At 44.7% G+C, this 24,818-nt stretch overlaps 1 protein-coding gene across 3 annotated transcripts in view; it reads right to left on the reverse strand.

Annotated features, from left to right (window-relative positions):
* The window catches only part of LOC116979988 (multiple epidermal growth factor-like domains protein 6), a 322,278-nt gene that overhangs the window by 45,877 nt on the left and 251,583 nt on the right, over window positions 1-24,818 (reverse strand). For all 3 annotated transcript variants that reach the window (XM_033032015.1, XM_033032016.1, XM_033032014.1), the window contains exons 13-19: window positions 22,294-22,473; window positions 21,773-21,904; window positions 12,646-12,774; window positions 9,894-10,022; window positions 8,478-8,612; window positions 4,401-4,535; window positions 2,741-2,866 (exon numbers count right to left, since the gene is read on the reverse strand). In XM_033032015.1, the coding sequence (XP_032887906.1) occupies window positions 2,741-2,866; window positions 4,401-4,535; window positions 8,478-8,612; window positions 9,894-10,022; window positions 12,646-12,774; window positions 21,773-21,904; window positions 22,294-22,473 (966 nt within the window). The remainder of the gene's footprint in view (window positions 1-2,740; window positions 2,867-4,400; window positions 4,536-8,477; window positions 8,613-9,893; window positions 10,023-12,645; window positions 12,775-21,772; window positions 21,905-22,293; window positions 22,474-24,818) is intronic.

Here is a 24,818-nt window from a genome sequence, read left to right on the forward strand (position 1 = left end):
GGGCTGAATAACAGGTATCTATGTTAGTTTTTTTCATATTTTATTTCAATCGGAAATTTGTTTTTAAAATTGAACCTTGGGTTCACTGAGAGAAAGTGGATATGTATGCAAATTTGTATATCCAGTCCATCACGGTACTGACCTCCCCACCATTGAAGGAACAAAGACCTACACCACCCTGGCCACAAACTCATTTCACTCCTTCCATTGGGAAGAAGATTTTGGAGCCTGAAAACAGTAATGTCCGGGTTCAGGAATAGCTTCTTCCCAACAGCCATCTGGCTATTAAACACTATACCTCCAAATAGGCTCTGAAATAGGCTTGGTGCTTGTGTGTATGTGTGCGCTTGGACCATATCCCTTTATCCTTTCCTATCCACCTTGCATCTCAGTTGGCAGAGCATAAAATCATCAGAGTCAGAAACATCCCCAGAATTAGATACAAAGTGTCAGCGTACCTCAGAACATGGAAGGTGATGTTTCAGGTTGGGACCCTTCTTCATTCTGACGAAGGGTCCCGACCCGAATCGTCACCTATTCCTGTTCTCCAGATATTCTGTCTGACCCGCTGAGTTACTGTGGCATTTTATTTATTTTATAGTAAACCTGCATCTGCAGTTCCTATTTCTCCAGGATTAGGTTTGATTGGCTCAAGAGTTGAGAGAGATGCTTCCCTGATTATAATCCCCATCACCACCCACCCACGCCCTGCCTACATTCAACATCTAACTCTTGGCTCTCCTAATTCACAATATCCTAATTCTGAAGAAGGGTCTCGACCCAAAACTTTGCCTATTTCCTTCGCTCCACAGATGCTGCCTCACCCGCTGAGTTTCTCCACAGATGCTGCTTCACCCGCTGAGTTTCTCCAGCATTTTTGTCTACCTTCGATTTTCCAGCATCTGCAGTTCCTTCTTAAACAACTAGTTCACAATATGGTAATTTGTCCTTTGTCATTCACACGAAGAGCACATACATTACATTACATTGACCGATAAGTACTTTACATGGACTTCTGCTTCCAAAATTCAGTTGCATTGATCTTCATAGCACGGTTCAAGAGGTCATTTTGTATCAATTGCTTAGATTCATAGAGATATACAGCCACAAAACCGGACCTTCAACCCATCCATGTCGACAATGGTGTCTGTACAAGCTAGCCCCATTTGCCTGTGTTTGGTCCATATCCCTCTATCCTTTCCTATCCGCTTTGCATCTCAGTAAATGCCACCAATTCCTTGCCTCAGTATTCCAGGTAACAATTTACTTCAGTCAGAGGCTCTTTCTGTTCTCAACCACATTCACACCAAACACATTGTGTTCACTGAATACTGCTATTCTACAGGTCTGTGTTTAAGAGAGAACATCAGATGCTGGTTAAATCAAAGGTAGACACAAAATGCTTGAGTAACTCAGCGGGTGAGGCAGCATCTATGGAGAGAAGGAATTGGTGACGTTTCGGGTCGAGACCCTTCTTCAGACTGATGTCAGGGGAGGGGACGGGACAAAGAAAGAATGTAAGCAGAGACAGTAGGATTAATGGGAAAGCGAAGGAGAGAGAAAGCAGGGGCTATCTGAAATTAGAGGTCAATGTTCATACCGCTGGGGTGTAAACTACCCAAGCGAAATATGAGGAAATATGATCCTCCAATTTACGCTGGGCCTCACTCTGCCAATGGAGGAGGCCCAGGACAGAAAGTCAGATTGGCAATGAGAGGGGGGCTTGAAGTGCTGGGCCACCGCGAGGTCAGCTTAGTTTGTCCTGCCCCCCTCCCCTGACATCAGCCTGAAGAAGGGTCTCGACCCGTAATGTCGCCAATTCCTTCTCTCCATAGATGCTGCCTCACCCGCTAGTTACCCCAGCATTTTGTGTCGACAGGTTTATGCGTCTTTTCATGCTATTCTCACACTACTCGTTTCCAAACTTGATTGCATGTCCCTTTCCAGCTTCCCTAGTTGCCTGCCTAAACCATTCACCGCGTTTCAGTGTTTAATCCCTTAAATGTACATTATGAATCCTTCTTATTTGACATTGTTAAAAACTTCTTAAAACGGGTCAATTTACTCTATTTTGTCACCAGTGGACAGAGTTTATTGCTTCATTATTCTCAATGTCTGAGTTGAACAGAAACATTGCAATGTTAGTATGTGGACCACTATTGGAACCATCTCCCATGATCATCCGCTTAATCCCCACTGACACTCTGAATTACAAACAGGAATGTTTTCTGTTTCGTGCACCTGCAGTTCTTTTCCAGTTTTTCCCACTGATATTCTCCATCTAACCATCTTTCAAAAACTTCCTTACAACCATTGCCCTCCTGCTTCCCAGCCTCTCACCCACCCTCTCAATACCATCACACAATACCCTTGGCGATACCTCGAATTCCAGGACAAGGGGTCACAGTTTAAGGATAAGGGGGAAATCTTTTAGGACCGAGATGAGAAAAACTTTTTTCACACAGAGAGTGGTGAATCTGTGGAATTCTCTGCCACAGAAGGTAGTTGAGGCCAATTCATTGGCTATATTTAAGAGGGAGTTAGATGTGGCCCTTTTGGCTAAAGGGATCAGGGGGTATGGAGAGAAGGCAGGTACAGGATACTGAGTTGGATGATCAACCATGATCATATTGAATGGCGGTGCAGGCTCAAAGGGCCAAATGGCCTACTCCTGCACCTATTTTCTATGATTCTATGTTTCTATCTATGCCACAATGTGTGATCGTCAGCTGGGCCTTACCTATTTCACACCTTGGTCCCGTTTTACCAGCAGGGCAGATGCACTGCCCAGTTCTTGAGTTGCAAGAGGCCCCTCCACAGTTACAACTCTGCCCGCAGTTAATCCCAAATCTTCCAGAATCGCAACCTGTTAACAGCAAGAAGAGTTAACGAGTGTATGGACTGTTGCAATAATAAATGACAAATGATCCCAACCACTCCTGGTAAGACACAGTGAGGCACAAAAAGATGTGGTCGTGAAAAATAGGAAAAATCTCACAATGGCATTAAGCTGTAATGCCCTTGTCCCACTTAGGAAACCTGAACAGAAACCTTTGGAGACTTTGCGCCCCACCCAAGGTTTCCATGCGGTTCCCAGAGGTTCCCATGGGTTTTTGTCAGTCCTGCTTCCACTACCTACAACCTCCGGCAACCACCTGCAACCTCCGGAAAATGGGATTGATGTAGATGGGCAAAAAGGGTGGCACGGATATGATGGACCAAAGGGCCGTTTCCGAGCTGTACGCAGCATGAAATTGTACGTTTAAAAGCAAAGCATAATTTTACTCCTCTCCTGCTCTGCATCTACATCCTGCTGGCAGCGCTGCTTCCCTTCCATCTATCTGCCCATGGACGTTATGGGGGTGTGGGAGAGACTGAGTTGCAGGGCAGAGAGTGTGTGTCTGTGTATGTGTGTGTGCGTGTGTATGTGCCTGTCTTTGCGTGTGTATGCGCGTGTATGCGTGTGTGCTTGTGTATGTGTGCATGTGTGTGTGTATGCGTGCGTGTGCGGGTGTGTGTGTGTGCATTCATGTGTGTGTGCGCGTGTGTGTGCATGCATGTGTGTGTGCGCGTGTACATGCGTGTGTGTGTGTGCGCGTGCATGTGTCTGTGCATGTGTATGTGCGTGTATGTGTGTGTGTTTGCGTGTGTGCATGCATATGTGCGTGTGTGTGTCTGTGTATGTGTTTGTGTGTGTGTGCGCATGCATGCCTGTGTGTGTGTGCGTGTAGGGGAGTGGACAGCTGAGTGGAATGGCTCTACTGGAATCCAGTAATGACCTAATGGGCTGAACATCCTGTCATGATAGTTAAGAAGCCTTGCCAAATTGTACGTCTTTGTAATAGGGTGGCATAGTGGCGCAGCTGGTAGTGCTGCTGCTTAACAAAGCCAGAGACCCGAGTTCGATCTTGAGCTCGGGTGTTGTCTGTGTGGAGTTTGCATGTTCTCACTGGGATGCGTGGGTTTCTTCCGGGTGCTCCGGATTCCTCCCACATCCAAACGTGCGGTCTTGTAGCTCAATTGGCCTCTGTAAATTGCCCTTAGTGTATCGGGAGTGGATGAGAAAGTGGGATAATGTAGAACTATTATGAACGGATGGACGATGGTTGGTGTGGACTCCAGGGGCTGAAGAGCCTGTTTCTATGCCTTGTCTCTATGAACCATAAAGTGACCTTGTACATCCTGGTGATCTATAAAGCAACTGTTCGCCAATACATTACATCCAGAACCTTAGCCAATATTTACAAGAACCACATTCCATTTAAGTTCATGACTTTCTATTCCATGATACATTACCAAAAATGTATTTGAAAGTTCATGGTGACAAATAACAATACCACCTTTAGTTTCAAAATGTTCAACATTCTCCTTCAACGTAACACTTTGACGCAAATACCTACTCAAAAGACACCCCTTTCCGTGGAACCCTGGTGGGCATTGGTATCTGCACTCGCCCGTCTCTTGGTCACATAGCACGCCAGCTGCACAGTCACATTGGAATTTACAGCCAGTACCATAGAAACCAGGCCTGCAATCTGAAAATAGAAATAATTGCATGTTAAAACAAATGTTTTCTCATATTCATTCCACACAATTATTCCAATTCGTGAATCATATGTAGAATAGAATTTCTTTATTTGTTATAATTTGAGTGTTTCCCTCGTTCACGTGCTACTCTGACTATCTACGGAGATGCAGCCACAATGTGCTTCTCCCATTTCTAGAGTACTGTTACACCTCGATAAATCGCAGTGTTATTGTCCTGTCTCACGCTGAACTCACACCGGTTTATGCATGACTTTGGTGGACGGTTTTAAAATTGGAGCAACATCTAATTGTAGCGAATTAAACTACAATGAAACAGTCTGCTTGCAGTAATCTATATATTACTGAAACTCTCACCTTGTTGATTTGTTTGTTTGTTTGTGTGTGGGTGAGTTCTGGAAACTCTGCCAAAACGGTACATGATAGCGCTACAAATTTTGGCCCACCTTACTCACCATTGTCCTCGGGTGTGCATTAGGTAAGTTTCGTTCAGATTGATGGTATATTTTACGTTATTCACATTTTAAACTTTACAAAACCGCTTCCCACTTGCCCTGCCCATCAATCGCGATCGACGTCACAACAACGTCACAATGGAATCCCAATGGGTCCGCCCCCTGCGCAGTTGGCCCGCCGCCATCTTGCAATTGACTTTCGAATTGCAATGGGGTTTTTTTGGGTGTACTTGCCTGGCCCCACAACGGCTCCATGGGTAAGTTTCATTCTACTTTACAAGCGCCTCCTCTATTCACTTTATTAATTTTAACTTAATTTCAGCAGGCACTGCGGGTTCGTCAGCCGCACATGCGCAGTTTGGTGGAATATTGCTTTGGGGGAGCGGGCCCAATGGGTCCGCACTTGGTCTAGTAATTACTAAACGTAAGTATTCCCTACACAAATATCAATTGTTTTTATCAATTGTCTCCTGCCCCTTCCCTCCATGCCTCATCCCATCTCTCTGCAATGGTGTTTACGTGACCTACTTCATTCCTGAAGGTGTGCAGGGCAGAGCTCAACGCCCAGACAAGGTGCAATGTGGCATCTCTGCCGGGAGAAGTATCGAATCAATGACAAGAGCCACAGGAAGATAATGCCATGGGGAATAGCTGCGCAATACAGTTATCGTTCCTATTGGATCTATTGGAGCTGTGTAGAATGGGCAGAGGGCAGTACGATAGTGCAGTTAGCAGACCCATGGCCTCACAACACCAAGGACCCAGGAGCAATCCAGACCTTGGCACTGACTGTATGCAATTTGCATATTCCCCCTGTGACAGCATGTGCTTCCTCTGGGTGCTCTTGTTTCCTCCTACATCCTGAAGACCTAGGGGTTGATAGGTTCATTGGTCACCATAAATTACCACGAGAGTCATAGAGTCTCCAGCATGGAAACAGGCCCCTCGGCCCATCTTACCCAACATGACCTGTCTACACTAGTCCCAACTGCCTGTGTTAGGCCTATATCCTTCTAAATCTATCCTATCCACGTACCTGTCCAAATGTTTTTTAAATCGTGTGATATTATCTGCCTCAACTACCTTCTCTGGCAGCTCGTATCATATACCTGTCAATCTTTGTGTGAAAAAAGTGCCCCTCAATTTCCTTTTTAATCTTTTCCCCGTCACTTTAAACCTGTATCCTCTGGTTCTCCATTCCCCAATCGTAGAAAAATGAATCTGTGCATTTCTATTCATCTCATAAACAATACATTACAACAATACAATTTTATTTGTCATTTGTCATTTGTCATTTGAACCTCGTTGAGGTCCAAATGAAATGTTGTTTCTGCAGTCATACATTCGTCTCACGATCTTATACACCCCTATAAGATCACCTCTCATCCTCCTATGCTCCAAGGAATACAGTCTTAGCCTGCTCCACCTCGCCCTATAGCTCAGGCCCTCGAGTCCTGGCAACTTCCCCATAAATATTGTCCAAACCCTTGCCAGCTTAACAACATCCTTCCTATTATAGGGTGACCAAAACTGAACATAATACTCCAAATGTGGCCTCACCAAGTTCAAGTTCAAGTTCAAGTTCAAGTGAGTTTATTGTCATGTGTCCCTGTATAGGACAATGAAATTCTTGCTTTGCTTAAGCACACAGAAAATAGTAGGCATTTACTACAAAACAGATAAATGTGTCCATATACCATGATATAAATATATACACACATGAATAAATAAACTGATAGTGCAAATAACAGAAAGTGGTTGGTAATAGTCAGAGTTTTGTCCGAGCCAGGTTTAATAGCCTGATGGCTGAGGGGAAGTAACTATTCCTGAACCTGGTTGTTGCAGTCTTCAGGCTCCTGTACCTTCTACCTGAAGGTAGCAGGGAGATGAGTGTGTGGCCAGGATGGTGTGGGTCTTTGATGATACTGCCAGCCTTTTTGAGGCAGCGACTGCAATAAATCCCCTCGATGGAAGGAAGGTCAGTGCCGATGATGGACTGGGCAGTGTTTACTACTTTTTGTAGTCTTTTCCTTTCCAGGGCGCTCAAGTTGCCGAACCAAGCCACGATGCAACCGGTCAGCATGCTCTCGACTGTGCACACAGAGAGTCTTCCTTGACAATCCGACTCTCCGTAATCTTCTCAGGAAGTAGAGGCGCTGATGTGCTTTTTTGATGATTGCATTAGTGTTCTCGGACCAGGAAAGATCTTCAGAGATGTGCACGCCCAGGAATTTGAAGCTCTTGACCCTTTCAACCATCGACCCGTTGATATAAATGGGGCTGTGGGTCCCCCTCCTACTCCTTCCAAAGTCCACAATCAGTTCCTTGGTTTTGCTGGTGTTGAGGGCCAGGTTATTGCGCTGGCACCATATGGACAGTTGCTCGATCTCTCTTCTGTACTCTGACTCATCCCCATCAGTGATACGCCCCACAATAGTGGTGTCGTCAGCGAACTTGATGATGGAGTTCGCACTGTGGTTCGCTACGCAGTCATGGGTATAGAGTGAGTACAGCAGGGGGCTGAGCACGCAGCCTTGAGGTGCTCCCGTGCTGATTGTTATTGAGGCTGACACATTTCCACCAATACGAACAGACTGTGGTCTGTGGACGAGGAAGTCAAGGATCCAGTTGCAGAGGGATGCGCAGAGACCCAGTTCTGCGAGTTTGGTAACCAGTTTGGAGGGGATGATTGTGTTAAATGCCGAGCTGTAATCAATGAATAACAGCCTGACATATGAGTTTTTGTTGTCCAAGTGGTTCAGTGCGGAGTGGAGGGCCAGCGAGATCGCATCCACCGTTGATCTGTTGTGGCGGTACGCGAACTGCAGTGGGTCCAGGTTTTTGTCGATGTAGGAGTTGATTTGCTCCATGATCAATCTCTCAAAGCACTTCATCACCACCGGCGTTAGTGCCACTGGTCGATAGTCATTGAGGCATGTCACCTTACTCTTCTTGGGCACCGGTACAATTGATGCCCTTTTAAAGCAGATGCCCTTTTAAAGCAGCAATGTCTTGTATATGTAACATGACCTCCTACTAATGTGGTAGGTGAGTGGCAGAATCTGGGATAAGTTAAAGAGAATGTGGAGAGAATTGAACAAAAATAGGATTAATGTATAATAATTTAAAATGAGTAGTTTATGGACATTGCAGAGTTGGTGGGCTAAAGGTTCCATCCTTGTCTCTCTTCATGACTCTATGAGAGCCGAAGAGAATATTTCCATTCTTGTCTCTCTTTATGACTCTAAAGGCAGTGCAATGCAGTTATTATTGCAAGAGATGTATGGGAGCAATGCGGAAGCGCCAATTTACAACAGCAATGAAATGGAATACAGTATGGTGCTTACTGTACGTGACCTACTTCATTCTTTCTGCTGGGTGATGTACAGGGTAGAGCTCTTCAATGCAGAATTCTGCTGCAAATAAATCCAGAGTATTACTTTTTTTCTTGATGATGAAAGCCACACTCGTACCTACCTTCTTCACATCCAAGGCCATGGAAGCCTGGTCTGCAAATACAAGTGCCATTTTGGGGGTCACAGCCAGTAGCATGCTCCTGTGCACACTGACATTCTATGGAGCAGCCAGGTCCAAAGGCCCACTTGGGACATGCTGAGGAAGAACAGAGATGCCTTTTACTTGCCGAACCTGTCAGTAACTTGAAGGAAAAGCAATGATAACACATGAGGTGCCCTGTCAGCCCACCACTTATATTATCTTCTGACAAAAAGGAAAGGGAGATATGATGTCCCTGATTACATTTTATTTGTTGGCTTTGTTGTCACTTTCTCCTTGCTAACAATGATCTATTCTACATTTTCCTCAAACATCATCTCTTTTGATATCTTGTTTTCACACACACTTTACGCTTCCTTATCTTTGTGTCTCCCTCTCCCCTTAATCTCAGTCAGAAGAAGGGTGTCAACCCAAATCATCACCCATGCCTTCGCTCCACAGATGCTGCCTGTCCAGCTGAGTTACCCCAGCATTTTGTGTCTATTCATGATATCATGAGGCCACCACTGCAGTGTTGGAGTGAAATGAAACAAGCAAGCGTCACATGCGAATCCAGGTTCTCTGTATTGCAATCTTCACAGCCGTACCTATGTTTGTAGGCCCTGCATGTTCAATTGCGCCAGAGGTCTGGTTGCTATGGAAACCACTTGCAGTTAAGCAATTTGTGAGCCGTGAGTAGGCCTCAAAGCAGAACCTGAGGCCCCTCCCCTGGACTATACGCTGATGGACCTTTGATAGCTTGCATTGTCCAAGGCCCTATGAACTGCTTCTGAATAGCTTTGAGACATTTTTGGGCCTGTCCCACTTACGCGACTTTTACGGTGACTGTCGGCACCCGTCATAGGTTGTTGCAGGTCGCCGAAAATGTTCAACATGCAGAAAATCCAGCGGCGACCAGAAAGACGCTACAACGCTTTGGGCGACTGAGGAGACAACTCACGATCATACAGGCGTCACCCTGGCGACATGTCGCGGGATGAAGCCTGTATGGTTGTGAGTAGTCGCCCAAAGGGTCATACCTTGTTCTGGTCACCACTGGATTTTCAACATGTTAAAACATTTTGCCGACCTGCAACAACCTATGACAGGTGCCGACGGGTGGCTGTGCTGCACTTCAACTAAGGGTGCTCATTACTGATATTTCCTTGTCGGAACATCCTTCGCCAACAATAAAACCAACCAAATAATTGACCCCGACCCTTCACTCCAAAGAGTCTCAACCTAAAACGTCACCTATTCCTTCCCTCCAGAGACGCTGTCTGACCCGTTGAGTTACTCCAGCATTTTGTGTCTATCTTCCCAATAATTGTGTTTAATTCCAAGCAACCGACGTTCATGAACCCCGAGAATTCCACATATAAATTAATATATACGTACGCAAATGGCAGAAGCGACCGTACAGACCAGGGTCACACAAACAGGCCCCATAGAGACGGTGACAGTAGCCATTGCCAGCACAACTACATCGTCTGGTGCAGCTTTTTCCATAGAATCCTTTTGGACAACCTAAGAACAAAGAGAATCATACGGAGTTTTCCTCGCACATTCCACTGACAATGCCCTCAGTAACTCAGACCCAAGGACAAGATTGTCCAATTTAAGCTACAACATTGAATTTGGTACTCCATGCTAGATCATCATGTTGGTGAGGACATATTTGGAGCATTGTGTTCCATTTTGTTCGCCCTACTACAGGAAGGATGTGATTAAGCTGGAATGAGTGCAGAAAAGATTTACGAGGTTGATGCCACGACTCGAGGACCTGAGCTATAGGGAAAGGTTAGGCAGACTAGGACTAGGATTTTATTCCTTGGTGAGCAAGAGGTCAAGAGATGATTTTTATAGAGGTGTATAATATCATGCGGGGAATAAATTAAATGAATATCCAGAGTAGAGGACTCAAGAACCAGAGGACATAGTCTTAAGTTGAGAAGGGAAAGATTTAACAGGAACCTGAGGTGCAACTTTTCCACACAGAGGGTGGTGGGTATATGGAACAAGCTGCCTGGGGAGGTAGTTGAGGCAGGTGCTGTAAGACCATTTAACATATGTTTGGACAGGTACATAAATAGTAAGGATTTAAAGGGATATGGGGTAAAGGGGGGGAAATAGACGTTAGATGGGGCATCTTGGGTAGTATGGACGATGTGGGCGAAAGTGCCTGTTTCCCTGCTGTTTGACTCTACACCTATACCGTGTCCATGTCTAAACCAATAACTCTTTAAGTTGTGGTTATTCCTGGGATAAACAGTGTCAGGATGAGTAACTACATAACCTGAGGCGATGATTAAGCAATCAGAACCGATGACTTCTGAACATGGTAAGAGAGAAAATTCAAAGATGATGAAAGAACAGAAACATTAAAGTTGAAGTGGGGCCTACACAAAGCCAGTTCCTGGTCTGAGAAGGTCCTCTTTAATTAATGATGAAGTAGGCTTTATTTGACCTGTCAAAATCCATTGTCATAGTGAGGTTAAATGCAAATTGGAGGAACAGCATCTCATACTTCATTTGGGCAGCTTACAGCCCAGTAGTATGAATATTGATTTCTCTAACTTCAGGAAGCCCTGGCATTCCCTCTCTGTCTCCATCCCTCTCCCACCCAAGTCACACTAGCTTCTCGTTTTCACCCAACAAACAGCTAACTATGGCCTATTTCCTTTATTGTCGTTACTTTTTTGCATATCTTTCATTCCTTGTTCCTTATCTCTCTACGTCATTGTCCATATCTCTTGGTTCCCATATCCCTAACCAGTCTGAATAAGGGTCTTGACCCGAAATGTCATGCATTCCTTCTCTCCAGAGATGCTGCCTGACCTGCTGAATTACTCCAGCATTTTGTGTCCATCATCCTAAAAATTATATGTGGCATCCAATGAAGAATTGCTTGTGTTTGGCTGAAACTACACATCTCTGACTCCCTATGTGTGTGAGAACATCCAATACATGAAGGGAAAAGCATCGACTTGCAATTCATGCGGTTTGTCCCTTTTTTTTTAATGAAAGATTTTATTCCCAGAAATTCAGGTGTGCAGTACTAGCAGACCACTAAGCAGAATAAATTCATGGCCACAACATGTTGGAATGATATAAGATATTGGATGGGAAAGCTTTGCATTTTTTGGTTTCAAGCCAGAATAAGTTGAATGCATAGAACATTCATAACACAGCACAGGAACCAGTCCTTCAGCCAACAGTATCCATGCTCAACATGAATAGTCATCTGATTTTTTGGTGATAATTTCCTCTAAAGAAATAGAGCAAAACAACTGCACACAGAAAAATTGTTCCAGACAGAGTAAAACGAAATGCAGACCCATCTGGGATGGTGTTAGGAGCAGGTTGAACTAAGAGAAGGAACTAAGCTGTGTATGAGGAAAGATTGAATGAGGAAATGAGGAAATGAGGCATATGAGGAAAGATTGAAAAGACTAGGCTTGTATTCACTGGAGTTTAGAAGGATGAGGATCTTATAGAAACATATAAAATTATAAAAGGACTGGACAAGCTAGATGCAGGAAAAATGTTCCCAATGTTGGGCGAGTCCAGAACCAGGGGCCATAGTCTTAGAATAAAGGGGAAGCCATTTAAGACTGAGGCGAGAAAAAAACCTTTTCACCCAGAGGGCAGTGGCGGCCAAATTACTGGATGGATTTAAGAGAGAGTTAGATAGAGCTCTAGGGGCTAGTGGAATCTAGGTATATGGGGAGAAGGCAGGAAAGGGTTATTGATTGGGGACGATCAGCCATGATTGCAATGAATGGTGGTGCTGGCTCGAAGGGCCGAATGGCCTCCTCCTGCACCTATTTTCTATGTTTCTATGTTGCTTAAGGCTTGCTTTCTTCGTTTTGACCTTAATTAGACAGGATGGCTGGACGATTGCAAACATAGGCCAAATCATGCAAGCTTCTTTGCTCCTATTCAATTTTCCTGTGCGGAATGCATTCAGGGAATACTTTATGTGCCTATTAAGAAAACCAAATCCTGGAGATCTGGCTAAACAAAAAAGGAAAGAGATAAAAAAGATGGGCAAAAGGAGGCACACTAGAAGTGAGATACATTACGTTGCAATTGAACCAAATTATGGAAGCCAACATAAATGGTTTCTCGTAGCAAGAGAGATACAAACCATCTTCACAAAATTCTCCACCAATTCCAGGAGGGCAACGGCATGTCCCTGTGACTCCATCACACGATCCTCCATTCTGACACTTGCAGATTTCGTTGCACTCCTTCCCAAAGGTGCCTTGGGGACAGGCTATAGACCAAAAAACAAAACAACATCAGCCATTGAGACAAAGTTTGCTTACGTCAGTGATTCATGCGAAGTAATCTCAACAGGTGGAGAGAAAGGAGGGATTAAGTCCTTGTTTTTCCATCATGATATAATTCCCAAAATTAATTACCATTTTATAATGCCCATTTCTATATCAGTACACTATTTGCTGACTGCAAAGCAACCACATAATTGATTTCTGCGATCCTACAATCATCAGATTTGAGCAGTAGAGTATCACATTTCAATTGAGTCTGAAGAAGGGTCTCCACACAAAACGTCACCTATTCCTTTTCTTCAGAGATGCTGACCTGCTGAGTTACTCCGGTTTTTGTGTCTATCTGCCGTTTAAACCAGCATCTACAGTTCCATGTGTAGGAAAGAACTGCTAGTTTAAATCGAAGGTAGACACAAAATGCTGCAGCAACTCAGTAGGTCAGGCAGCATCTCTGGAGAGAAGGAATGGATGACGTTTCGGGTCTGAAGAAGGGTCTCGACTATTCCTTCTTTCCAGAGATGCTGCCTGTCCCGCTGAGTTACTCCAGCATTTTGTGTCTACAGTTCTTTCCTACACATTTCAATGATTCATTGATACTGTATTGTCATATGTACCCAGGTACAGTGAAATACTTCATTTTGTATACAATCCGCTAAAGCGATACAGCAGACCTCACCTGGGCAGTACACGAGAGTCACCACATTTCTGGTTCCGTCAAGGTTATAAAAAGTTAATCGAATAGTTTTATCTTCTGCTCACAGCAGCAAACCAGAGCTGCCGCCGCACATGACAGCAGGCGCCCCCTCCCCCCCCCCCCCCGTTGGGTCCCCATCATTATCGCCACCGCCACACCCTCCCCCCCCCCCCCAATCGCATCCCCCCATTGTTCTCAGTGCCCCTCACTGGAACTGCAGATGCTGGTTTACAATTAAAAAAGACACAAAGTGCTGGAGTAACATAGCGGGTCAGGCAGCATCTCTGGAGAACATGGATGGGTGAGGTTTCTCATCGGGTCTCTTCTTTAGACTGATTGTAGTGAAGGCAGGACAAAGCTTGGCGTTTACTGAATCAGAATGAATCACTAAATAATTAGTTTAAAGTTTCTGCCAAGCTTCTGCAACTTCCCCAGCACCACTCTGAGTGAGTGTTATGGGAACTGATCTGACTGATCCATGGTAACTTCTGCATCCAGTTTGGAATTTGCAAGAAAACAGCAAAGTCAACAGAGAACCATTATTCACGTGTTTTGGAAGACAATTGTTTTGCTCTTGCCTTGGCTGAGAACTTTGGCAAAATAAAGTAAGGTCCGTGATTTGTTTAATGGTGCTAAGTCAGCTTTCAACACAAGAAGCGTCATTCACTGTACAGACTGACATCATTCTTCCTCTAATTAATGGACCTACAATCTTTGGAAACACAGGCTTAGAATGAATGTCAAAAATCAGACCAATTTTGTTTGTTGCTAGTACTAAAAGCATTAAGTTTGCATTCTATAAAACAGACTGAATGATTTATCGTGTTAAATAGACATAATAGCTTCACGTGTTTAATTCTCATTGTTGCAGAGGAGTGCAAGAGGAAATATTCAAGCACGATTGGATCCCTGACTTGGAATCAATTGTTTTTAAACACTCCACACACAAAACGCTTCATTCATCATTTGTCGGCCCAAGTGAAATCAAGTGCTGTCGCAATTAAACCTCTGAGATAAGGTTCACAACTTCAGGATCTCCAACAATGGAAATTAAACAGCATCTTTATGTCTGGCTCGGTGGAAGTCATCTAACGATGCCAGAAATACCAGGAAATCCAAGGGTCAAGCAAGAATGAGGAAGTGATAGAATAAAGTGCAGGAGAAGTTGGTGAGATTAAACACTCCACATTCTATAATATTGAAAGAGATTGCCGTGGTGTTAATGGGTGCGTGGTTATCATCGTCCAAATTCCAACAAATTCGAGAACCATTTGGAAGGTAGCAAATGGGACTGTACTATTAAGGAATGAAAATGGGGACAAAAATAAGGAATTAACAAACTGTGAATTTATCATCAGTGGTGGAAAACGAGGATCACTAGTGCAGGGATCACTAGTGCAGGGATCACTAGTGCAGGGATCACCAGTGCAGGGATCACCAGTGCAGGGATCACTAGTGCAGGGATCACCAGTGCAGGGATCACTAGTGCAGGGATCACTAGTGTAGGGATCACTAGTGCAGAGATCACTAGTGCAGGGATCACCAGTGCAGGGATCACTAGTGTAGGATAAACAAAGGGAACACCTTGAACAGAATGTGTAGGAAAGAATTACAGATGCTGGTTTACACCGAAGATAGACACAAAATGCCGGAGTAACTCAGCGGGTCAGGCAGCATCTCTGGAGAGAAGGAATAGGTGACGTTTTGGGATGAGACCCAGTCTGAACAAGTGTCTCAACCAGAAATGTCACCTATTCCTTTTCTCCAGAGACGCTGCATGACCCGCTGAGTTACTCCAGCATTTTGTGAGTATCTTGAACAGAACAATTGGATTGCGCAGAGTCGGCAAGAATTTATGAAAGAGAAATTATGGTTGATTAATTAAGTGGAGATTTCTGAGGATGTGATCAGTGGTATAGAGCAGGAGGAACCACTGGACAAGTGTTAGGATTTTCAGAAGGGATCGTGCACTTTGTTGAGGCAAATTAAAAGGCGTGTTCACCTGAGCTTCAACGTTCATTACTTTTAGATGGTGGCATTGGATGACAACACACTTCATCTGGTCATATGCATGCACAGGGAAAATTGTGACCCAGGAATTCATCGAGTATCTAAAGAAGGGTCTCGACCCAAAATGTCACCTATGTCTTTTCTCCAGGGATGCTATCTGACCCGCTGAGTTACTCCAGCTTTTTGTGTCTATCTTCGAGTGACTTGAAGAAGTGTCAAGAGAATTGATGTAGACATTGTGTAAATGGACTTTAAAAGGGCTTTTACTTGACTCCACATGGAAGACACATCCAAACGTTGAGATCATCTGGGATCCAAGGTTAGCAAACCATTGGATACAAAACTGTTTTGGTGTAAGGAGGCATAGGGTGGTAGTGGAGGGGTATTTTCAGATTGACGGCCACTAGTGTAAGCAGGAAACAGTGCTGGGCCACCTATTGTTTGTCGTATATAGATTAACAATTTGGATGAGAACATAGTGAGCATGATTAGTAAGTTTGCAGATAACACCAATATTGGGTGGTGTAGTGGACGGTGAAGAAGTTTGTCTAAGGTTAAATCAGTAGACAAATCAACTGAGAAACTGGGCAATGGAATGGCAGATGGAAATAAACTCATGCAAGAGAAAAGCGATGCATTTTGGAAAGTTAAACCAGGGCAGGGCCAAGGCGGTGAATAGCAGGTCCAGAACAGCACTGCACCAAAATCTAGATCCCTTTCAATTTGCACACAGGATAAATAGGTACACAGAGGTCACCATCTCCCGTGCACTGATTCAGCTCAGGATCACCTTTACAATAACAACATACATGCTATTGTTAATTAATGTTATTCATTAACGACAGCTCTGCCTTCAGCAGCATGATCCCAAATAAGCTCATCTCTAGTCTACTCGACCATGGTCTGGTGGCCTTCATCAGCAATGGGTTTCTGGACCTCCTGACCAGCAGACCTCAATTGGTTAGAATTGTTCGTATATTTGCAATTGTTTTGAAATATCAAGATGAACGACAGCTTGTTAAGCCCGAGGGTGAAACTTAGTCAGTTGTCGAAGTTTCATGGATGGAGCAAGTTTTAGCCTCTACTCCAACACCATTAATATCCAACGGAATCCCATTACTGGCCACATCTTCCCATCTCCACCTCTTTTTGCTTTCCGCAGAGACCGTTCCCTCCGTAACTCCCACCCAAACCACCCTTTCCCCAGGTACTTTCCCCTGCAACCGCAGGAGATGCAACACCTATCCCTTTACCCCCCCCCCTCGACTCGGATGGACCTAAACAGTCTTTCCGGGTGAGGCAGAGGTTCACTTGCACCTCCTCAAACCTCATTTACTGTATCTGCTGTTCCAGGTGTCAATTTCTCTACATCGGCGAGACCAAACACAGGCTCGGCGATCATTTCGCTGAATACCTCCGCTCAGTCTGTATTAACCTACCTGATCTCCCGGTGGCTCAGCACTTCAACTCCCCCTCCCATTCCCAATCTAACTTTTCTGTCCTGGGCCTCCTCCATTGTCAGAGTGAGGCCCATCGCAAATTATAGGAACAACACCTCATATTTCACTTGGGTAGTTTACACCCCAGCGGTACGAACATTGACTTCTCTAACTTCAGATAGCCCCTGCTTTCTCTTTCCTTCCCCTTCCCCGTTTTCCCACCAGTCTTACTGTCACTGCCTACATTCCATCTTTATCCCATCCCCTCCCCTGACATCAGTCTGAAGAAGGATCTCGACCCGAAACGTCACACATTCCTTCTCTCCATAGATGCTGCCTCACCCGCTGAGTTACTCCAGTATTTTGTGTCTACCTCCGATTTTACCAGCATCTGCAGTTCTTTCTTACCATTATATGTTGTCTGACTCTGGTTCATCCAGCAGGATCCTATCATTTAGGGTTGCATTTACGAACAATTTAGCAACAACTAATTTACAAAAGATAAGTTTGTACCGATCAGGATTTGTCACCAATGAGTGTGAATGGCACAACGCTAGCAGGGGGTCCTGGCTCATTAATATGCTAACGCAAGAGCACACTAAGATTAAAAATAGGGTGTTGGAAATGGAAATGGGTAAGGGGTTAAATTTTCTTATAGACGATTTTAAACGTATGCTTATACTTCATACTTTAAACTTCAGCTGTCTCTCGTTCCGAACCCACTTAACCGCTGGATGCAGTTTGCTGAGGAAATGTGTTGAAATTACTTCCAAATAATTGGCCAATTCTTTTTCTCATTTCTCCTGTCAGGTAATAAAGAATAACAGCTGCCACGGTGGCGCAGGTGTAGAATTGCTGCCTTACAGCGCTTGCAGCACCAGAGACACGGGTTCGACCCCGACTACGGGTGCTGTCTGTACGGAGTATCTACGTTCTCCCCGTGACCGCACGGGTTTTCTCTGAGATCTTTGTTTCCTCCCACACTTCAAAGACGTATAGGTTTGTAGGTTAATTGGTTTGGTGATGTGTAAATTGTCCCTTGTGTGTTGTAGGATAGTGCTCGTGTGCGGGGATTGCAAGTCGGTGCGGACTCAGTGGGCCGAAGGGCCCGTTTCCGTGCTGAAACTCTAAACTAAACTAAACTAAATGAACCTGGAAAGCACATTTTGGATTTTATAATGAAGTGTATCCCACAGCATAGATTTGAATACAATACAATACAATACAATACAATTCAATTTATTGTCATTTGGACCCCTTGAGGTCCAAACGAATTGTCGTTTCTGCAGCCATACATTACAAACAAATAGACCCAAGACACAACATAATTTACATAAACATCCATCACATTGCTGTGATGGAAGGCCAAAAAAACTTATCTCTCCAGTGCACTCTCCCCCCCCCCCCCCCCCCCCCCCGATGTCAGAGTCAAAGTCAAAGCCCCCGGCGGGCGATGGCGATTGTCCCGCGGCCATTAAAGCCACGCCGGGTGATGCAAGGTCGCGCACCGGGTCTTGGTGTTAGAGCCCCCGGCGGGCGCTCGCAGTCCCGCGGCCATTCCAAGCCGCGCGGGGCGGTGCTGTAAAGCTCCGCTCGAGGAGCTCTTCAACCCCGCAACTCGGGCGGGAGAAGTCGCCGTTGCGGGAGCCCTGAAAAGCGGTCTCCCTCCAGGCACCCGCGGGCTCCCGGTGTCACTGTCCGCCAAACCCGCGGTTGCAGCCACCGAATCTCCGGAGGTCGGGCCGCAGCAGCGTCCACCACAGCTCCACCCACTCTGGACTCGGCCAGTTCCGCGATGGTGAGGTGAGTAGTCGGCACCACAGCCCCCGGTCTTCCTGTTGGAGGCCGCTCCTCGTTGCAGCCCCAACGACAACGGACCCGACAAAGAAAAGGTCGGGTCTCCCGTGCAGGGAGAGATTTAAAAGTTACCCCCTCTCACCGACCCCCCCCCCACCCCCCCACACACATACTCCAACAAAAAATAACAAAAACTACATAAAAACATAGACATAAAATAATAAAAACGCAGACGGACTGCAGAGGCCGCTGCTGACGAAAGTCGCGCCGCCCACCGAAAGAGATTACTACTTGCTCTACATGGAGAACACAAGCATACAGGAATAAATCTCAATAAAGTCAAACCATTTAGCAAGGCTAAGCCATCAAATTTAATTAATATATCTCATCGAAGAATTGTGTTAGTCTTTAAAGTCATTTATCGTTGGATTATAAATGTGGTATTTTCAAAATGTCTAATTAGAGCCAGCATTTGCATATTGGCAATTAAGTTTAACAGATTTGAAGTGACCATAAAACACAAGGCAGATTCATTAGCCCGTGATTTACCTCAATCTCTGGGGGGCAATTACATATCCCTGATGTTTTCCCAAATCAGTCAATCAGAACAACTTTAAACGATGGAGGTAGTTGGGAGCTTTTTTGCCAGATTGATTTATTAGATGCTTTTGTAGTTTAACTCAATTATGTCAATGGATAGCTGACAACAATTTATGCAGTTCAATAGTCCTTTAGTTGCAACTGCACCAAATCATACTTGGGATAGAAAGATTTGCAAATTTTCAATTGGATATGAAACAGGAGGAGACAGAAATCATGCCTTTAAGGAGCTTTGAACTATTTTTTGTTTGAATCTTACTATGTACTGCGCCTAGAATATTATGTACCAGTCGATCTCTCTGCAGAAGGAAGGACATACCATTCGGTAGAGAAAGTGTAACACAGGTAACATATGGTGGGTTTGTTCTGGGAGAAAAGATAAAGCAAACTGCTCTATAGAAGAATGAGAATGTCAGATTCAGATTAGGTTAAGGTGCAATGAAATTTCTTTTTTACGAGCTCGCAATGTAAACCACATACATACAGTAGTGATAAATAAGAGTTTCTAGTTTTGTTTATTAGGTCACGTGTACTGAGGTAGAGTGAAAAGCTTTTTTGATATGTATTATCCAGTCAGTGGAAAGACTTTCCACAATTACAATCAAGTTGCCCACAGTGTACAAATACAGGATAAAGGGAATAATGTTTAGTACAATATGAAGATTGTCCAAGGGTCTCCATTGCAGTAGATGGTAAGTCAGAACTGTTCTTTAATTGGTGATAGGATGGTTCAGTTGCCTGATGACAGCTGGGAAGAAACTGTCCCTGAATCTGAAGGTGTCTATTTCACACTTTTGTACCTCTCGCCTGATGGAAGAGGAGAGAAGAGGGAGGGGTGAGACTCATCCTTGATTGTGCTGGTGGCCTTGCCGAGGCAGCGTAAGGTGTGGTGGAAGCAATACGTGCAAAACAGCAGAGAGGTGCAAGATTGGTGCACAATGATGCAGGATGCCATTGAATCATATTAAAACCCACAGGGCCTAATGGAGTAGATGCAAGGTTGCTGTGTTTGGCTGGGGAGTTTAGAACTAAATCTTGAAAATAGCGAGTTGACCTTTCAGGTCTGGGAGGATCTGAGGAAGAAAAAAAGACATGAAGTGCTGGAGTAACTTTACTTCTTCTTCTTCTTTTTTCGTGTGGCGTGCACAGCCTAAAGCTGTAGGACAACTTGTTCTATTTGATCTTCCGTTTGTGCACGTCGAGTTGATTGCATTAGTCGAAACAGGGCGGACCACGTGAAGGTTGCAATCTTCCACCCCCTGGAGTAACTCAATGAGTCAGGTAGCATCTCTGGAGAACATGGATAGGTTCATGGGTGGGGATGATTTGTTGTGTTGAGTAGATTAGTTTACAGGTGAGGCGGGGGGGGGGGGGGGGAGGTGGCAGGAACAGGGAGGTGGTTGTCACTAGGTTTGTTTGTCCAGCTGGGGCATAAGAAAGAGAGAGGGGGGAAATCTGAGGAACATTTCATTTCACTCAGAGATGGAATCTTGAATGTAAAACTGAGTGAAGGAGGATTCTCACAACATTTAATATGTGAAATGGTCAGTCATAATGATATTGTGAGGCTGAGCAGGTGGGAGGGACTGAACGGTCTGTATTTGTTTCTGTGTCTTTAGAACAAGTCAAACAGCTTTTAGCAGTTTTTAGCAGCTCAGAAACTTACATGTGGTTAATTTTAACATTGGCTTTTGTCAGTCACTGCCTAGTTTGTGGCATAGGGTGATATAAATCAATTAATCATTACTACTGCTGGTTTAACAGGGAATTCAGTTTAGTGTGTATTCATAAACTAGAAATATTTCATGGAGTCGTGCAGCACAGAAACAGGCCTTTCAGTCCCCGATGTCCATGCCAACTACCAACCAGCCATTTACACACATCCATTTTATACTCCTCATATTCAACTTCAAACTAGGATAGAGAGGAGGAATCGAACATGACATAAAACCGTACAGCACAAATAACAAGCCCTTCAGCCCACAATGTCTGTGCCGAACCAGATGCAAAGACCAACACTTACCTGCCTGCACGTAATCCATATTCTTCCACATGCATTTGACAACCTAAAAGTCTCTTAAACACCACTGTGGCATCTGCCTCAACCACCATCCCCGCCAGCAATGCATTTCAGGCATTCATCACCATCTGTGTAAATAGAACTTGCTCCACACATCTCCTGTACACTGCCAAGCTTTTTTTACAGTATTGGCCATGACCCGAGTATACTCAGGGGTGGCACTGAACAGGTTCAACTTTGCCCCTCTCAGTTTAAATCTATGCCCTGGGTAAAAAGGATCTGACTGCTTAGCCTATCTGCTGCCACTTTCAGGAAGTTACAGAGTATTTGGTTTCTTGAATTCGCAGATAAGAGATGTGATTTGTTCTGCAGGCTGCAGTAAGGCAGGAGTAGAAGTAAACGTTTGAGAAGAGATCACTTACTTTCATTGCAGATGAGACCAGCCCATCCTGCAGGGCAGATGCAGCCGTCTCCTTCTGCATTGCAGAGGCCTCCGTTCCCACAGTCCGCACAGCTGAGGCTACAGTCATGGCCAAAGGTGTTATCTAAGCAAACTACCGGAAAAACAAAAACACAGCATTTAGAAGGGACTGGGAGAAAGCCCAAGGGAGAACAAAAGGCCAGAGGTGAATTCCAGTCAATATCGGTGCATGTCGATAATCTGTCCAAGAGTGAAAGAGGGGACGGTTAAACTAAGCAGCTAGTGCCACAGTTCATGAAGACACTTCAATGGACCATGAGGGGGGGGGGATGAAGGGGGAGTAGAGATGGGGGGGGGGGGGGGGGGGGGGGAATACGTGGGAAAGAGAGTGAAAAAAAGTGGAAGTGACAGAAAAAGAAACAGAGACAGAACACTGGCAGAGAGGGAGATATTAGGTGACGGTTCAAGTTTTCATTAGGTAACACACATAAAGAGTTGAATAAACTGATAAACAACACATACCGATTTTATGCACAAGCCTGAGTTCACTCCTCACATCCTCCTGATACAAGGGTGTCAGTGAGGGCTTGTAGTGCAGAAGTTGTGGAGGAACCCTCAACAGCATGTTGCGGAACCTGACCAGTTCTATGTCACCCTCCTCTCCATCCAAATCCCCTTCAAATTCATCATCATCATCGAGAGCTGCGGATATCAATGTATTGCATCAAGTGAAAGGAGAGTAAGAAAAATTGCTCATTGATTACATCCGATTGCACCCATTTCCCAATCACCTCAAGCAAGTTCCAGTGACACGACAGCTTATCATTCATTTATCACAGGTGATGGACTCAAAATGCTGGAGTAACTCAGCGGGACTGGCAGCATCTCTGCAGTGAATCGATGGGTGACATTTTGGGTCGAGACCCTTCTTCACTGAGAGTCAGGGGAGAGGGAAATTAGAGATACGGAAGGATAAGCTGTGAAAACGACCAATCTAAGTAGACGATGCTCAAGAAATGTAGAATAGTTGGCTGAGGGGAAGGTGGCATCGAGCCATACAAACAGTGAAATTAATCAGGAGGACTGTGAAACTAGTCAGAGAACTATTGTGGGAGAGAGAGGGTAAGTAAGAGTTACTTGAAGTTAGAGAAATCGATATTCATACATCATCATCATCATAGTTGAAAACATCAACAGGCACGGTGCCTTACAATGCCATGTACGACAGTGATCGCAACTTCTACTGAAGTGTGGATGGCCGTTGGCTCGCTAGGAGCTCATCCGCACTTTGACAGGTCTTGTTTTTGGTCCTGCTGGGGGTCACCAGCCCCCTCCTCACCTGGCAAACCAGGTGGGGGAGACGGTTTAGTCGCCGACTATCCAACCATGGAGCAGGTAGCACGGGATTACATGGTACCCGTGGCGAGGGGGGGGGAACTTTCCCCGACCTGACTCTATATTCATACGGTTGGGTTTATAGTTCACTGCTGTACAATCCTTCCATTTAATTTAGAGATACAGTGCAAAAACATGCCCTTCAGCCCAACGGGGACATGCTGACCAGCGATCCCCGCACATTAACACTATCCTACACCCACTAGGGACAATTTTTACATTTACCAAGCCAATTAACCTACAAACCTGTACGTCTTTGGAGTGTGGGAGGAAACCGATGATCTCGGAGAAAACCCATGCAGTTACGGGGAGAACGTACAAACTCCGTACAGACAGCGCCCATAGTCGGGATCGAACCCGGTCTCTGGTGCTGCATTCGCTGTAAGGCAGCAATACCGCTGCGCCACCGTGACCGCCCTATATCCCACGTTATCTGAGTTATATAACGTGGGATCAATGAGATGCTACAAAATATGAAGGGCATTGAACAGCTGCATCTCTGCTGTCTGTGGAGATCCACATGAGGGCTAAAAGCCTGATTGTAGGAGCTTATTTCAAAGAGGAGCAAAGGATTTAAGGGAAGTGAGATTTAGAGAGGGAAATCCAATTAGTTCTTCAGCCACTGAAAACATAGCAAAACTAACAAGATCAGAATTAAAATTGTGTAGAAACAATGAACTGCACATGCTAGTTTACGAAAGAATAGACACAAACATACTGGAGTAACTCAGTGGGCCAGGCGGCATCCCTGGAGAACATGGATTGGTGACTTTTCAGGTCAAATTCCCTTCTTCAGATGAAGAGTCCCAACCCAAAGATACCTATCCATGATCTTAAAGTTTTAAATTGTGAATGTTTATTACCAAATAATGCATTGGAGAAGATGGCAGAGATAAACTCATGAAAACAAGATGAGAATTTTGAACGAAGATAGACACGAAATGCTGGAGTAGCTCAGCGGGACAGGCAGCATCTCTGGAGAGAAGAAATGGGTGACCTCGCCCAACTAAAAATTTTGAACAGCAGGAGTTACTGATCCAGGAGCTGGTGCTTGTGAGTGAACGCCTTGTGGCGGGTGAATGGGATGGTGCATGTTAACACTTTGGCATGGAGATCTGTCTGGTTGAAGTTATTAATGGATCTCTCCCCTCCAGTACCAGTCTCCTTCTCCTTCAAATTAAATCCTTAAAACAAAACAAAACAAAAATCCGCAGGAAGTGATTAAACTTCTGGCCTCGATCACTGGAGGTTGAGAGTCACAATCAAGAGACATGAGTTCAAATATCACTATGGCATTTGGGTATTTTGTTCTGATTTATTCACAAGATGTGTGTGCCTCAGGCAAAGCCAGCATTTATTGTCCATCCCTTATTGCCCTTGAACTGAGGAGGCAATTAAGAGTCAACCACTCTGGAGTCACATATACACAAACAAAAGTTTTCACTCTATCTCAGTACACATGACAATAATAAACCAATACCAACAACAATACCTAATTTATTTCCCTAAAACACATTTGTGAACCAGGTGGGTATATATGACATTGTGGTATTTTCATGACTCCATTATTGACAACCATCGTCTAATTCCAGATGACTTTAATGATGTGTACAACTTCCCTCACTGTTGTTGGGAGAGTCTGGATCAAAGGA

Source organism: Amblyraja radiata, chromosome 13, assembly GCF_010909765.2.
Source record: "Amblyraja radiata isolate CabotCenter1 chromosome 13, sAmbRad1.1.pri, whole genome shotgun sequence".
In the NCBI taxonomy this organism is placed as follows: Eukaryota; Metazoa; Chordata; class Chondrichthyes; order Rajiformes; family Rajidae; genus Amblyraja; species Amblyraja radiata.